General features: G+C 42.5%; 1 protein-coding gene across 1 annotated transcript in view; it reads right to left on the reverse strand.

Moving 5' to 3' along the window:
• VMP1 (vacuole membrane protein 1) overlaps positions 1-16,736 on the reverse strand; it is a 195,307-nt gene that overhangs the window by 46,017 nt on the left and 132,554 nt on the right. Inside the window, exon 8 of the mRNA XM_083173766.1 lies at positions 5,093-5,173. Coding sequence (XP_083029892.1) covers positions 5,093-5,173 — 81 coding nt within the window. The remainder of the gene's footprint in view (positions 1-5,092; positions 5,174-16,736) is intronic.

Below are 16,736 nucleotides of genomic sequence, written 5' to 3' on the forward strand. Positions count from 1 at the left end.
CTGGCTGCAACAGAAGACGGGAAACATATGTTAGGATACCTGTGTCAATGGCCGCATCATTCATTTGCATGAAATGATTCTCCACATACAATATAATAATTTCATTTTGTGGGTACCAGAACAGACTTCCAGGGCATCTGGCCAGCATCTGACTGGCTTAGACACCTAAGCAGAAAAGGGCTCGATCCCTAAGGGAAGCAATGTTAGGAACAGGAAGAGTAGATTAACAAACTGGGCGCTGTGAGTAGCTACCTAGAGGCAGGATCTATTTGGCTTATTTTTCACAGAAAGCAAGGACAATTTAGAAATATGCAGAGAGACCAGGAAACTCTTAAAGTTGGGCAAAAGAAGTAAATTCAGCAGCCATATTCTTCTCGAGTTTAAATGCCGGGGCAAAAATAGGAATTTGGGACTCACCATTAAAATCACTTTATCCAAATCCATAGGGGACACTGAATATCTATGCTGGGTTGAGCTGTGCACTTTAAGAAATTTTAGAGTAGCGTGGCTCCTCCCCTTGTAAGTTCCCCTCTGACACAAAATCTTAGTATACTGTGCCTGAGAAGAGAGACCAGGGACTCCTGTTAGAGAGAGAAGGAGAAACAGAACAAACAATGATAACACTATCAGACAACCACAATAATTAGCAGTGCTGGTAGTGCTATTCCCCTTGCTTATTTGAACAGCGCCGAGAGGGCGTTTAGTGTCCCCTATGGAATCGGAGAAAGGGAATTAATGGTGAGCACTAAATTCCTATTATCTCCAGCATGCCATAGGGTACACTGAAGTATCTACAATGGGGGTGTCCCAAAGCTCCCATCATGAGCAGGAAGGCTCTAGGAACTCTGAAGAACAGCACATCAGAAAGAAGAAGCTGAAGAGGCAAAGGTGTCGAACCTGTAAAACCGGATAAAGGTATTTGACCTGGACCACGTGGCTGCCTTACACAACTGTCAAATAGAAACTTCATGTGCTGCTGCACAGAAATGGCCCACCAATCTAGTGGAATGCGCAGAACTGAGCGTGGAGGAACTTTCGCAAAATAAACATATGCTTGCTTGATCGTAAGGCGGATATAGCGATCTAGTGTCTGTTTTGATGCCAGCCAACCTTTTTTGGCCGCATCATACAAAACCCAAAAAGTTGTCTGACTTATTCTCATAGAAGACTAAATACGGCAAACGGCACGACAGAGCACTGTTGTCTGGCCAAAGCCAACAGCATCACTGTCTTCCAGGTCAACAAAAGCAGATTAATAGAGTGAAGTGGTTCGAAAGTATCAGACTTGAGATAATCCAGAACCATGGATAAGTCCCATGGTTCCACCAGAGCACAAACTGGCGGCTGAAGTTGAAGGTCTGAACTTCTGGAATGAGCGCTACCCTGTGGTAAAAAAAAAAAAAAGACATAGCCGAGACTTGCACTTTTAAAGAGCCCAGTCTAAGACCAGATGAAAAACCACTCTTTAAGAAACAGAGAAGGAGGGAAAGGCAAAAGACCACGGCCGGAAAGGAAGGCCATTCACAACACGCAATATAGGCCTTCGAGATGTTATGATAATGTTGGGAAGTTACCTCTTTTCTGACCTGTAGAATAGTTGGTATTACGGACTTAGGAATGCCGATCCTACCTAACAGCACGGACTCAGTCACACCGTCAAACGCAACCATCGTAAGTCGGGGCAGACGAACGGTCCTTGCTGTAGGAGGTCTTTTCGCAGAGGCAAACTCCACGGATGACCCGACAGAATCCCCTAAATGGTTGGTGTACCATGCCAGACGAGACCAGTCTGGAGTGAGAAGGATAACTGTAGCCCTCTCCCTTTTGAGAACTCATGGAAGCATAAGAAACTGAGGTAATAAGTAACAACTCCGCTATCATGACCATCATGATTTTGGTAAAAACACGTGAGGCTGAGGATAGGCTGATCCAAAGGCACTTTGGCAGTCAACAGTGTGTCTAATGCCATGAGCACGGCTGCCCAGTCTTCTTGTGTGTGAGGCAAACCCGTGGTGAAAACTCTTGTGGGAGGAGAACTAGCAAATTGTAGTTGGTAACAAACGGTGATAATGTTCTGGACCCATTTGTTACTGCAGTACATAGTCCAAGCCTCACAGAAATCCCACAGATGAGCTCCTGAACTGGGGTCCCCCAAGTAGGAGGGAAGGCCATCATGCCAAAGGTTTGGCTTAGTCTCTTGATGGCGAGGACCAATGGTAGTTGAGGCGGCGAAGCCACTCCCTCTACCTCTTGAGGACGTGTACGAACTCCTTGTCTTACCTCTGAACTTTGAGGCACCTTGAAAGGACCAAAAGGTCCCTGGAATTGCTGGAAATCCCAAGTGGCTTGGGAAATTAGTTTGTAACTCAGCTCCGGAAAACACTTCTCCTGTAAAGGGAAGAGCCGCCATCGCTTTTTTAATATCCGCTTCTGCTTGCCCGGACTTAAGCCACAGAGAATGCCTGGCTGTAATTGAAACAACAGAAATTCCTTAAGCTGCTGTATCCTTCCCAGCCTCCCGAATGTGTTCCACCAGTGGGATAAGCTGCGAGCAAAGTCCGCGTTCCTCCAGGCCTATGGACAGTTCCTCTGCCCATTTCTCCATGGCCTTACTAACCCAGGCTGAGACCAATGCTGGACGAAGGACACCACCATGGGATTGACAAAATCGTCTTCCAGAAATACACCCTCCTCATGAAGATCATCCCGATCCTCATCTGATACTCATCTGAAGAGTCCTTTAAAACATCCGGAAAACCCCCTTTTTTAGGGGAGTGGAGTCCGACCTTGGCCTGTGCCAGGTGGGAAGCCAACCTTAGCAGAGAATCCACTGACTTAACTAAATCTCTGTCCCAGGCCGGTTCAGCAGACATAGTGGAAATATGAGAATGTAAAATCTCCCTGTCCCTGTGGGATGCTGCTAGCTCTGCTGCCAAAGCGGATAGCACACTGGTGAAACTCTCAGTATTTATAGAAGGGGAAGCCTGGTCAGACTGGACGGCCAACAGTTTATAGCAACCCTCACACAGTGACACACCTTTAAACTGTTGTGTGAAATGCTTCTTACACTGCTTACAAGTGGAAAGCTTTAAAGAGGCTTTGGAGCTTGTAACTTTCCCTGACATGCTGACACAGTAAATAACACTCTCCCCACACAAAGTGAGAAAGGAAGAGAGATTTTCTATAGGGGAAGAGGAGCTTGCTTTCCCTGAATTGTAGCTCACATAGTGCAGATTTATATAACCCCAGTGAGGTATTACAGTCACTCACGCAACACAGTCTTTCCTGACCCCCCTGAGGGAGTCTCACGATGCAGGCAGTCAGCGGGGACCACTGCCTGCCTGTGCTGCGACTTAAAATGCGCTGAGCCCCCTTTTAGGAAGGAGAACAAGACCCAGGAAACTGACTCCACTGGTTCCTTGTGGTGCCTTGTCCAGCATCTGTTGGAGAGAGGCAGACGACTGCACCAAACCCTGCACCATGGTAGTGGCTGTGGGAATGGTATAGAAGAGAGGGAGCCTTGGCTTCTGGGGAAATAAATGTAAACCATTTGGTGCTCAGACCTGCTTACACCTATACCAAATGTCAATCCCTCTGTCCCCAATGAATGATAGACAAATTGTTTTAACCAACTCATATCTAAAGTTTCATACAGGAAAATAATCCAGTAAACACATAAGGTACATGAGGTCTAAGAAATCTGTTGTATCTCTTGAGAAATAACTAGAATAAATTATTTCCTACATACTGTATTATCGGTCAAGCCTACATTTTTTTTTAGTATTTGTTAGTTTATTCTTTTTTTTAGAAGGACAATCTAGTTTTATTTAAAAAAAATGTCGGTTTTAGATTTTCATGCCTTAATTGGATACTTTTGTGTATATAAAATTCTAGAGCCTACTCAAAAATTCTTAACTCACAAAAATAAAATATTCTTCATTAATCTGAAAAGCACCAGTACTTTAAAAAAAATAAATAAATCTTGAATCATAGAAATGAATGTCAAACATATAACTTTGTCTAAATGCACTACTAGTTCACTGTATCTTTCTCGTCACAAAATGTGCACATTGGAGTGTTACAGTAGGTCTTTTCCCAGGACATATGTGACTCACAAGAACAATGCCAAATGAAGACACAGCTGACAACTATGAGATTGGTCACACATCACACCCGTTATTATTGTGCTTCAGTAAACACTGGTGTACATCAGTGCAGTTTTATTCAAAAGGTCAATATCTTGTGCTTTTGCACCACCTAAAGCAGGGGTGGGCAATAAGAAGCCCTCCAGCTGTTAATGAACTACATATCCCAACACGTCTAGTCTTAGTTTTGCTATTTGATCATGCTGAAACTGATCAAGGAATGCTGGGATGTGCAGTATATCAACAGTTGGAGGATCGCGTATTGCTCATCACTAACTTAAAGTACACTGTTGTATTCTCTTATTTCATCGCAAACATTTTGAATTAAACATTATCTCAAATTACAGTAGGGATGCAAGTGCATCAGAATACCCTCATGTGGAACTGAGTGACCATGTAAGTGGAAGTAGAATGGGGGGGGGGGCCCTCTGGGGGTATTTTGAGGTAGATCAGATGTATGTGTAATGTTATGTCATGAGCAGCTTACTGGAATGCATAAGAGCATAAGATTACATATTACAGAAAGCTCTCAAAATATATTGATCTACAGATGGAGCCGGGCTTGTCTTTGCAGGGGATGGCAATGGCGTCGCCAGCCACCATCCCCCGCCACCTGTATCTGCGAAAGGGGACGCGCGCACACGAGATGCGCGCGTCCCCTTTCGCACGGTTCCCCCGGGTCCCCACCGCCTCCCCGCACTCCCCCCTAACCCTGTCCGTCTCTCTGAAGCGGAGGCGGATAGGGTCCCGTCGCCCCGCCGCACGGAACTGAGACGGGCGTGCGCGTGAGACGCACACGCGTCTCAGTTAGATGGAGAGCCGGGCTGCTGGCGGATCGCCAGCGGTGACAGTCTGGTGACAGTCTGGCAATTCGCCAGCAGAGGGAGCCCGGCTCCATCTGTAATTGGAGGATAAGTACAGTAAACAGAAATTAGTTAAAAACTTACTGAGGCACAGGCCAAGATTCCAAGGAATCCAACTCTCTGCACAAGCTTTTGAACTGCAAGTTTAGCTCGGGATGCAAAATCCTAAAAGAAAAAAAAAAGTTGTCAGATGGATATGCAGGTGTTTTCACGGGAATCTCACTTCTAGAGACAAAAGATAATACTATACTACATAAAAACAATCACCAGGTTTTGTAGATACCTGCCTCCAGGTTTCAAGCCCTGAAGGGGCACTGTATGCACCTGTGTGGTTCATAGAAGAATCTGGTTCTTCCAACAGAGGTCTGTGGTGAACCTGCTACAGAGTTACTCAGCTCTGTCCAAGGATCCTTGCTAACAAGAGGGGACAGGACAGATCCCACATAGAACTGCTCAGCCAGCACGGACGCAAGGGATGGTGCTTCCATTGCTGCTGCTGCTGCTGGACTCTGAGAATACTTAAACATGCATGCTGCAGACGGCTGAAGCTCGTGAATCTCCCCATGGTCTCTATATACAGTCATTTTGTAAGTTGAGTTTGTACACACACACACACACACACACACACACACACACACCCCATCTGTGTTCTCTTTATTAAGGAGGGGAAAACAGCCAAATGCAAACATGCCTGCTGAAGACTGGGATGAACCTAGGCCCCTGACCTGCACTACTGCTCACAAGGAAATGTTACCAACGTGCTCTTTCTAGCAACAGAATTCTGGGGGGGGGCTCCTTGTTCCTTTTAAGGTGCGTACGCATGTGATATCGTTAATGATTTTTCCCTTGAACTGCCTGTACTCTTTGACGAAGGATATCGCGCCTACACACTGAACAATATGGGTATATCCAGTATCCAGGAGCACACGGTCACTGATGATAGTGAGAATTTGACTGCATCTACAGAGGATAGAGGGGGTCGTTAATGACCCAAGGTCGCACGCATCATTAACGATAGAAGGAGTAAACATTAGCCGATAAGCACGATAATATTAACAATAACGTTATTGTGCATATCGTTAACAATTATCGTATTATGCGTACAAACCTATACAGCCCTATTTTGTTGAAGAGGCCTAGGTTCCCTGCCGAAGTAGTCTCACCTCACACGTAGAGGGCCAAACCTATTTTTATAAAACTTTGAATTGAGAATTGAGAGTCTCTGAAAGGATGTTATTCACAAAAAAAATGCGTTTTTTTTTGTATTTCTTTTTCAAGTACAGAAATGACTGTAGACCATTATAAAAGGAACTCATACATCTTTGGGCTCAATCCCCTGATCCAGCTTCACTGCTATTCCACCGACCGGATGTGCCAATTGCCAGGCATCAATGATAGACTATGTGTCGGCAGATGGACAATAAGCATGTAAAAAAAGTGCTGGTTCCTAGATCCCTAACAGGATCGGGGAATAATGATTTTTAAGCATGTTTCATATCCCCAATTCCCTAGCATCATGGTCAGGGGATCAGAGATTTGCCCTGATGCACAGCGGGTGTTCAGGTCCCATAATATGTTTTCATTTTGATTAAAATTAATAACATTTACAATAATCTGCCAATGCAGGATCAGCCACTAAAACAAACAAGCTTTATACGGTACATTACATTTTGGTCATATTGCTCAGATTTGGCCATAAATTTGTTTGACAAAAAACGAAAACATCCAGCATTCTGATCCAACCAAATCTATTGTCCGTTTCGGTACTTATGTATTTTGGCGGCGCCCATCGCATCGCATAAGGCATACGATGGTATGCGATGCGATATCGTGCGATACTGTACAATGTCATACAATTTTAAAATTGTATGACATTGTACATGGCATACATTGCCATACAATGCGATGCGATTAAACATTGAATAAGCACCCTAATGGGTGCTTACAATGTGAAATGCACCCCCACGTCACCACCCCCCCACTATAAACGTGAACCCGAAGCGTGGCGAGCGGCGGCGGTACGCGTCCTCCGACCTTTTCATACCCCCACTATCCACGTCGGCGTGGAGTTGAAAATAGAAAGTGTGGCGAGCGCAGCGAGCCCGAAGCGTGGCGGGCGCAGCGAGCCCCGCGAGGGGACGCGGATACCTGTGAAGCCTGCGAGGGGACTCTGATACCTGTAAAAGGTATCCAGCTGCGCTCGCCACGCTTCGGGCTCGGTGGCTCGCCACACTTTCTATTCTCAACTCCACGCCGACGTGGATAGTGGGGGTATGAAAAGGTTGGAGGACGCGTACCACTGCGCTCGCCACGCTTCGGGTTCACGTTTATAGTGGGGGGTGGGTGGGGGTACATTTCACATTGTAAGCACCCATTAGGGTGCTTAAAAGCACCCTTTATGGTGCTTATACGATCTTTCATCGCATAGGGGGCAAAAATCGCGTGCATGCAGAGGAGGCAGCAAAGGGGGTCTTGAAGAAGGTCCAAGGAAGGACCGAAACGTTGACCTGTACCCACTGTCACACAATGGTGTTGTTATCGATATGTGATTAAAATTGCTTCTGCAAGCAAATCCGGTGAGTGACCCATCATTTTTCTTTACTGTGAATACTGAAGATACCTGGATCACTGGGACTCTTTTTGGGTTGGCACCCTGGTTGTTGTTCCATATTTGGAGAGTGCTGTCCATACGGATTGAATTATATATATATATATATATATATATATATATATATATATATATATATATATACATACATACATATACATACATACATACACACACACACACACACACACACATATATATATATACATACACACACATATATATATTTTTTTATTACACACACACACATATATACAAAACACACACACACACACACACACACACACAATAGGGATAATTTTGTTGTGAGCCAATTAAATTATAGATTTTTTGGTACTTATGTAATATCTGGGCTCCCGTTTTTTCTTATGAGACCGCGTCCGCTCGCCACGCTTCGGGCACGGTGGCTCGCTGCGCTCGCCACACTATATAAAATCAACTCCATGCGTATTTGGATAGTAGAGGTATGAAAAAAATGGGATGTATTTAACATGGGAGCCCAGATAATACATAAGTACCGATTTTTTAATTTGGTGTGGGAGGAAACCGGAGTACCCAGAGAAAACCCCGCACAGTTAGAGCCACAGTGGGAATCAAACCCATGACCTCAGTGCTGTGAGGCAGTAATGCTAGCCATTACACCATCCGTACTGCCCACTATACATACATACACAAAATACAGAGTGGACAGGATTAAACTCAGCAGCAAAACAATAAGGCAGTTAAATGGTACATTATTATAAGAATGAATAGTCATTAAACTAGTTAAAAACTTGGTACTTGTTTCCTAGGACGGCGCCCATCGCATATCGTATTTAGTGGTGTGCGATGCAATCTTCCCGTTAAACAGGAATGCTTGTACAATGAAATTTCGCATAGCATGCCAGCAAATGGCATGCGATTTTTACTTGCACAAGCACCCTGATGGGTGCTTACAATGTTAAATGTAACATTGTAAACGCCAACCCGAAGCGTGGCGAGCGTAGCGAGCCAGCGAGGGGAGGCGGTACGTGTCCTCCAACCTTTTCATACTTCGTGCTCGGTGGCTCGCTGCGTTTGTCACACTATCTAAAATCAACTCCACGCCGACGTGTATAGTGGGGGTATGAAAAGGTCGGAGGACACGTACCGCTGCGCTCGCCACGCTTCGGGTTGGCGTTGATAGTGGGGGTGGCGTTGCCAATGGGTGTGCATTCAACATTGTAAGCACCCATCAGGGTGCTTGTACAATTAAAAATCGAATCGCATGCGATGCAATGCGATAAGATGCACTTCGATCAAAATCGGGGGCGCCGTGATAGGAAACAAGTACCAAAAACATTTAGATTTGAATGGTACTGCTATGCAAAGAAATACTAATATTAACATACTTCTCAATAACGACTCATTTTGACAAACCCATATTCTAGTAAACAGAACTAAATACAGCTACCCTGCAACAAAATCTCTATCTTTTTTAATGCAGTTTTTCTTTATTAGTATGATTATTTTCCAATTTTTTTTACATTTTCACAGCCTAATGTTCATATTGGTAATTCTAATCCTAAAGCATAATAATGGTAGTTCTCCACTTACTTGCATAAAATATACTAAATGCGTCACAGCTGTACAATTTAGGCATTTTGTCGGCAATAACTCACGATCGTGTGCTATAAATAATTTGTAATTTTCTATAAAGTAATGTATTTTGCACCATGTACATGCATATGAATAATAAATATTTGATACATTATACATGTAATTATTGTACAGTGTAGAACCACATTGTAGGTTATACATAAATACAATACACACACACAAGCATATATATGCTATATAAACAAACTTAGTACAAGATAATTATTCACATAAGTTACAAATTACAGGTGGGAAACAATTACTGATCATTGGTTATTCTGCCTACCCGAGGTCACATTCCATTTAAATGAACAGTCATTTTTCTGATAACTAAAGTAGTAAAAAAAAAGGCACATTTAATCACTTTTAATATGGTCTTAATTTAGTGTGAACAATTAAATATAAAAAATTCTTCAAAACATGTTTTTAAAAAGTCCATATGCCTTCTCAAAACTGTAAAGGAAAGAGGAGATTAAAGTATAAAGATGGAAGTAACTGTTCATTAATATTTTACAAAGCAAAAATGTGTTAAATTAATGAAGAACTAGACACATTAGGGGGTATTTTTTAAAGGCTTGAAGAGAGATAAATTGTGAGAAATAAAGTACTGAACAATCTGCTCCCGTAATTTTTCAGAAGCTGACTGGCTGGGATTTTATCTCTCACAATTTTCCTATTACCCATATTTTATTGGATTTTCCTTTAACCTCTCTTAGGTGTATTCAATCCTGATCAGCGAGGGGGGTTTTGACGATCCCTCGCTGTATTCCATGTTCCGGGGGAAATCCTCACCGCCAGAGAGGAGGGGCCCTATTTTCACATAAAGGTTTCAACAAACTGCACCAGTGTCTCTTTTCTGCACACTCTCACCTCTCACCTCCTCAAAAAGTTATTCCTTCCTCCGTAATGTAATTCAAGAATTCATACACGTCCATCCATAAAAACGATAATTTAATCCAAAGGCATAAAAACAGGATATAATGTATCAGAAACAATACAGGATAAAAATATTTTATTTTTATCATAATTATAAAAATATGATAAAGTTAAAAATAAAAAAAATCACCCAGAAAGTTGAAAAAAAAAAAATTTCTCCACCCGTGTCCGGACCAGAGCGGGAAAACAAATACGGTACTTATGTATTATCTGGACTCCCGTTTTTCTTATAAGACCACGTCCCCTCGCTGCGCTCACCACGCTTCGGGCACGGTGGCTCGCTGCGCTCGCCACACTATATAAAATCAACTCCATGCGTAGTTGGATAGTAGGGGTATGAAAAAATGGGGTGCATTTAACATGGGAGTCCAGATAATACATAAGTACCAAAAATACCAGATGAAAAAAATACGATAACTCCACAGCAATCTAGGGTGCCCCTCCACTCACCAACATGTTTCAGGCTCTATGCCCTTTATCAAGGTCTCTTGATTAGGTGCAAATTTAGGGAAAATCATTATTTTCAGTAAAAACATCGGGACTTGGTTCATCGCCAATGACGATGACAATTACCCTAAATTTAACTAACAGTATTTATTTAAATAAAATATTATTTTTAGATTTAAATTGTTACTTCAAAATTCAGCTATTTAAAAGCTCAAAAGATTCTTCTTTGAGAGACTAACAGACATCTGTACTGTTGTACAATATTTATTTGTAACTTTTTGAGGTACAGATATTCTAAAAATAAAAAATACATTCCTGTGGATTTTTGCTGGAAAAATGATCATGCACAATTTCTTTCAACTGGATAGCATAGACTCGGGAGCAGGGCACCTTTGGTAATTTAATAATGAGCATGCTTGGCAAGAGAAAGGTACATGTTAGAAAATACCTTCAGAGTAAGATCTGTCTCTAGCAGTTGTTTCCGTCTCCATAATTTCAACAACAAAGAGGATGTATCAGATCATGAATTATCCAAAGAGGTACAAGTTGTCTCTTATGGAGGTTTTTACAAAAATAATCCCAATAGCATAAACTGAAGTGCTGAATCCTTCCACATTATCATGAAAAATATTGGGAATCAGGATATGCATATAGAAAAAAGTGACCAAAATACAACTATATGGGATAGCTTATTAGCAGCAGTACTTTTAAGATCCTATATAGATTTGCCAGGGTGCTATCCTATTAGTCTGGGGGGCCGGTGTCCTTTCCCCGAGATACCCTCGCTTATCAGGTATTATCCTTCATGTGCCTGAGGCAAGCAAAGAAAAATCCCCGATAAGCAGCACTGGACAAGTAATTCCATGTGTTTACTAATAGGTTGATTCCAATGGAAGGATAAGGGATACATACAGTATTACTTCCTAGGTGAGTGAGGATGGGGGAGAGGGGTGTTTTACTATAGGTGAAGATTGAATGGTCAGAAATCAGTCACTACTATCTAGAATAATGCAAATGGCAGGTGGGGATGCCTGCTCCCAGAATACCAACTCAGGCATCCCGGTGAAAAGAATCCCAAAAGGGGTCTGGTAAGAATACTTACCCCCTCCACAACCTAACCCCTGTTCCCGCAGCCTAAACATAACCCCGCGCAGTCTAACCCTAATTCTCATCTTTAAATTGGCACCCTCACTGATGTGGACATTCCAGCACTGGTCTCTTGGCGACTGCTAACATCCTGACCACCAGGATGCTGAACGCATCGCTTTTGGGCATTTCAATATTCCAAGCACTACTTTTACCATCACCATTTAAAATTCTAACAAGATTATTAAAACTTCTTATCAGAATCCCTTATGTATATATGAAGGTAAACCAGAGAGGCAGTGGCGTAGCTATAGCTCCGCAGCCCCCGTGGTGGTGGGGAGGCGCAGAGAACCTGTGGGCGCCGGGGGTCTGCGGGGCTATAGTTACCACTTACCCGCTGCTGTCTGGTGCCCTGCCGTCACGGTCCAGTATCTCCCGGCGCCGGCTCCTGCTGCTATAATGAAAATGGACTCTTAGAAAATGGCTGCCCCCATACTGCAGAGAGTTTTCTGTCTGCAGTATGGAGGCAGCCATTTTCTAAGAGTCCGTTTTCATTATAGCAGCAGGAGCCGGCGCCGGGAGATACGGGACCGTGACAGGCAGATGCGGCCGGGCAGGTACGTCGAGGGGAGAGGGGCGCCGAAAAATATGCGGCGGGGGGGCGACAATTAGGTAGTTACGCCACTGCAGAGAGGATAGATATGAACTTATTATGAGGATTAATAGAAAACAAAATATGGCATATCAGAAGCAGAGTACTTAGGTTTTTTTTTTTTACCATTATTTAAAATTTGAGGATTATAAATAAGAATGTGCAGAGACCAGACTTTCTTTTTGAAATAAAAAAAAAATAGTTTTAAGTACTTCCTCAACCTCATTTTAAAAATCCATATAACAATTAAAGCAAACATCAAATGGACCTCCACAGTGTTCTCATGGCCATCTACATTTGAAGCAAATATCTTCCCTGAGTTCCTTAGGGCACCATATATTAAGTGACACCAACCTGGCCCTTTCCAACAATATTTTACTGGTTTACTATTAAATACGGAACTGGTTATTGCACTTCTCATTTTACCTTTAGTGGTTAATACACTTTTTTTTCTACACTGCCAACGTAAAAATGGTCAAAATTTTAATCATTTCTGGAAAGACCAGATGAGCCATGTTGGCCTAAATCACTAACTGCTATTTAAGGGTATACAGTATTTACTGATTGTCTCTTTTCATTGATATTTATTTATTTACATTTTCGTATATAGCACAGCATATTCCATTGCGCTCTACAATTGGAAACCGTGATAAAACAAACTGGGTAGTAATACACAGATATAGAGGTAGGAGGGCGATGCTTGCAAGCTTAAAATCTGTAGTAAACAAATCGATAAAAATAAATTTAAATATTTGTTGTGTTTCAGGCGCTAAACACACAAACAACCCGGGTCGAGGTGGGGTGTGATTGGTATAATGGGTGGCGCGGGTTTAATGTTGAAAGTGCTAGAACTGGGTCCGACCCGGCTTAGCAATGTGAAAGAGGCATTACACTAAATTGTGGTTTTCCCTTATGCAAATTGATTGAAGTACTTAAAATAGGAAATGGACATTATTTCATTTCTAAAACCTTCCCCTAGATACTACAATGAAATCAAACATGCTTGTTGGATAAAGACTGTCTGTGGTTAGGCAATAAAATTTTGTCTGCTGCCTCCACTGCATTAAGAATGATTAGCTCAGTGGAATAAAATGTTCCTGATCGCAGGATGTGAACACTAAACAGACTAAAATTACAAGCGATCTTTTCAGGTTTATAGATTACAAAATGTTTCAGCAATGATGAACTCTGGCTGAAGAAATAAATATAACCATATATAAAAATAAATGACATTGTAATATATATTAGCTTTTCTTTATTGATATTCATCAAAGATGGAGGCTGCAAATAACATAAGCACAAAAGGCATCAGTGCAGCAAACCCACAAGCTTACCACGAGACGCTGAGATTGAGGTAGCTCTACTTGGCTCCTCCATGGTGTGAAAACTGCTTTGAAGAACTTCAGGGCTGTGACTGTAGTTTGTGTAACAGAGGATAGAAGCTTGTGACTGTTAATGAAGAACTCAATATGAATGTGTTTCTATAGGAGGACTACTGGTGTGTGTATATAAATCCATGAGCAGTTGATTAGTATTATACTCAATTTGTTATTTGCTGTTCTGCTATGTCAGTGTGTGGTGGACCATTGTTCACTAAGATCACAAATGGTTTAAACTTTTTGGCATGTATTACTCTTTATTTGCTATGATGGTCGCGTAGACCGCGTCTCCTCAATCTTCTTCATTCCCTGTTTTAATATTTGTGGAGCCTCTGATTAGCCGGCGGTGGACCCGGACCAGAAGCGGAAGTGCGTGTCACGGAGGCTTCATGCGTTCCAGGGTCCCTCTATCATTGTGAACATGAGCAAATTTATCTGTTTTTTCATATAAAGTTTTTTCTGCAAACTGGTTTGCGGACCACTTTCTACCCGGGGTAGACACGTGTTGTATGCAATTGCTTATGTGTTCTGGCACCCTAGCATTTACCCCATTGACAGTGTGCGATTTTTCAGATGTACACACACACACACACACACACACACACACACACACACACATATATATATATAGTGGACTGTAAACTTTGGAGGAGTCGTTAAATCTTGCACAATGATGACTCTCCCATTTCCCATAGTGGATTGCTACTGTTAGCTCTGACTAATTGAAAGTTTCAACCATCTGACACAGTGAATAAGGAGGAAATAAATTATATTTAAAACAATGATTAAATCAAGAAAATGTTTAACCACTATGGCTGTCTGTACCAATGAATTTATTAATTACATTTGTTTGTCTGAATATGCCATACCTGACTCTCTTTACATGACTAAAGGCTGAGATTACTGTAATAGCCAGTGAAATACTGCTGTTAGTGTATATTGTGCCATTTTGTGAACTATCTACTGTATGGCTATTTCTTTACAAGAACTCAGGGGTGTGGGTCATTTAGCGTTCATTCTAGCACCCGCTATCTTTGAAAACCTATGCAATTCCTGTTCCCTGCCTGGGGTGTCGCTGTCTGCTGTGGTGTTTCTAGCACAGGTCTGGTTTGCATATCAGTGCTGATATACAGACCACACTGTGCTAAAAGCACTACAGCAGACAGCGACACCCCAGGCAGTCAAGAGGAACTGCATGGGTTTTCAAAGATAGCGGGTGCTAGAATGAACACTAGTCATTAGATCCACAGTGTCTAGAATAGGTTGATAACTATTGGTCAAAATGTCGACACAATCAAAAGGTTGACACATTTTTCACGTTTTTGGTGTCTGCGCTCAGCTCAATAAGTGGAGAAAACAGTCAGCCACAACTGGGTGCAAGGATAGTTCTAAAGATGACACTAACATACAGTATTTCTGATATTTGGGATATTTCTAGAAATTATGCTATGGTGGTTAGTGAATTTATCACACACAATGTTGCCAGCAATGCAAATGCCCCTATATAACAGCAAACATTTTTATTCATTATAATGACCTGTAATGTTTACCTTATATAGGAAATAATATTTTTTTACACAACATTTTTATTTTAATTTAGATAACAAATGTGAGCGACCTTAGCATTTTTAGCAGATAGTTTGCACCTCTAACAGATGTTGGCACTCAAAGAGTTAACTCTCAGAGAAAATAAAGACCGATCATATCTTTAGATTAGTGAAGATGGAAGAATTAATAGTTTGGAAACAAAATAATGGTAATTAAGGAGATTGTGCACACCTGTGCCTTAGTAGTGAAAGGAATTTGAGCCCAATAACAGGAAAGAATGACTGATACCCCTTTCACACCAGAAATGCAGGGACAAACCCAGGAATTCAGTTCCCGGGACAAGCAGGGACATTCCCGGGTTTGGACCCATTCACACCAGAAATGTCCCTGCATTTTCTGGTGTGTGAAGGGGGCGGGAGGGAGGCCAGCAGGAGGTGGGGAGGAGGCGGGCAGTCGGCGGGATGACGTCGGGCAGTCGGCGGAGGTGGGGAGAATACTCACCCCGGTTGCTGGTCCTCCGCACAGGCCAGGGATCCACACAGGCGGCGGCGCAAATGATGGGACAGGCGGCGGATGAAGATGACGCAGCTCTCCAGCGTCCTCACTGCCGCCGGAGAGCTGCGTCATCATCATCCACCGGCTGTCCCGTCATTTGCGTCCGCCGCCTGCATTAATTCCCGTCGGAAAGGACACGGAGGACACGGCAACCCGGGTAAGTATACCCTACACCTTTCACACCAGCCAGGTCCCCGGGTTGAACCCGGGAACAACCCTGCTACCTAGCCGGGTTGGATTGCCGGCAAATTAGCCCGGTAATTTGTCCCGGGTACCTTTCACACCAGAGGTAGTACCGGGTTGTTCCCGGACTCAACCCGGGAATTTAGGCTGGTGTGAATGGGGTATGAGCCATACTGTACAGTATCAGCAATTTGCAAAAGAAGCCACACAGAAGGAATCGTAATATGCAGCTGAAATGCATTTTGTAAGGGGAGCCAGCAGTGGACATACAAAAGGTCCACATTAATATAGTATAAAGCTTGGAAAGCAGAAATATACAAACCTCGCACAGGATGTTAGAATGGAACTGCTAACATTTACAACTAGGGTAGGGTAAAATGTGCAGTGAAGGACTGTGCAAAATAAACAGGTTGTACTCTGATGTATGCATTACTTTGGATGAACTGGATCACTATAACGTGACTCCTTCGGCCAAATGTAATAATAGGGTGTGTGAATAAGAAAGTGAGAGATTTTGGGAAAGTTTTCCCATTTTTAAAGCGGCAATCATTTACATGGCAAAATCAACCTGGTTTTAAGTGTAAACGATTGCCACTTTAAAAAAAATGGGAAAGCTCTCCCAAAATCACTCACTTTCTGAATCTCACACCCCATTACATTTTCCACTTGTATCTTTTAATGTAAAATGAGCCACACAAAGCAGTTTTTTAGACTATA

The sequence above is a fragment of the Crinia signifera genome, chromosome 2, assembly GCF_055691185.1.
Source record: "Crinia signifera chromosome 2, ASM5569118v1, whole genome shotgun sequence".
Taxonomy (NCBI): domain Eukaryota; kingdom Metazoa; phylum Chordata; class Amphibia; order Anura; family Myobatrachidae; genus Crinia; species Crinia signifera.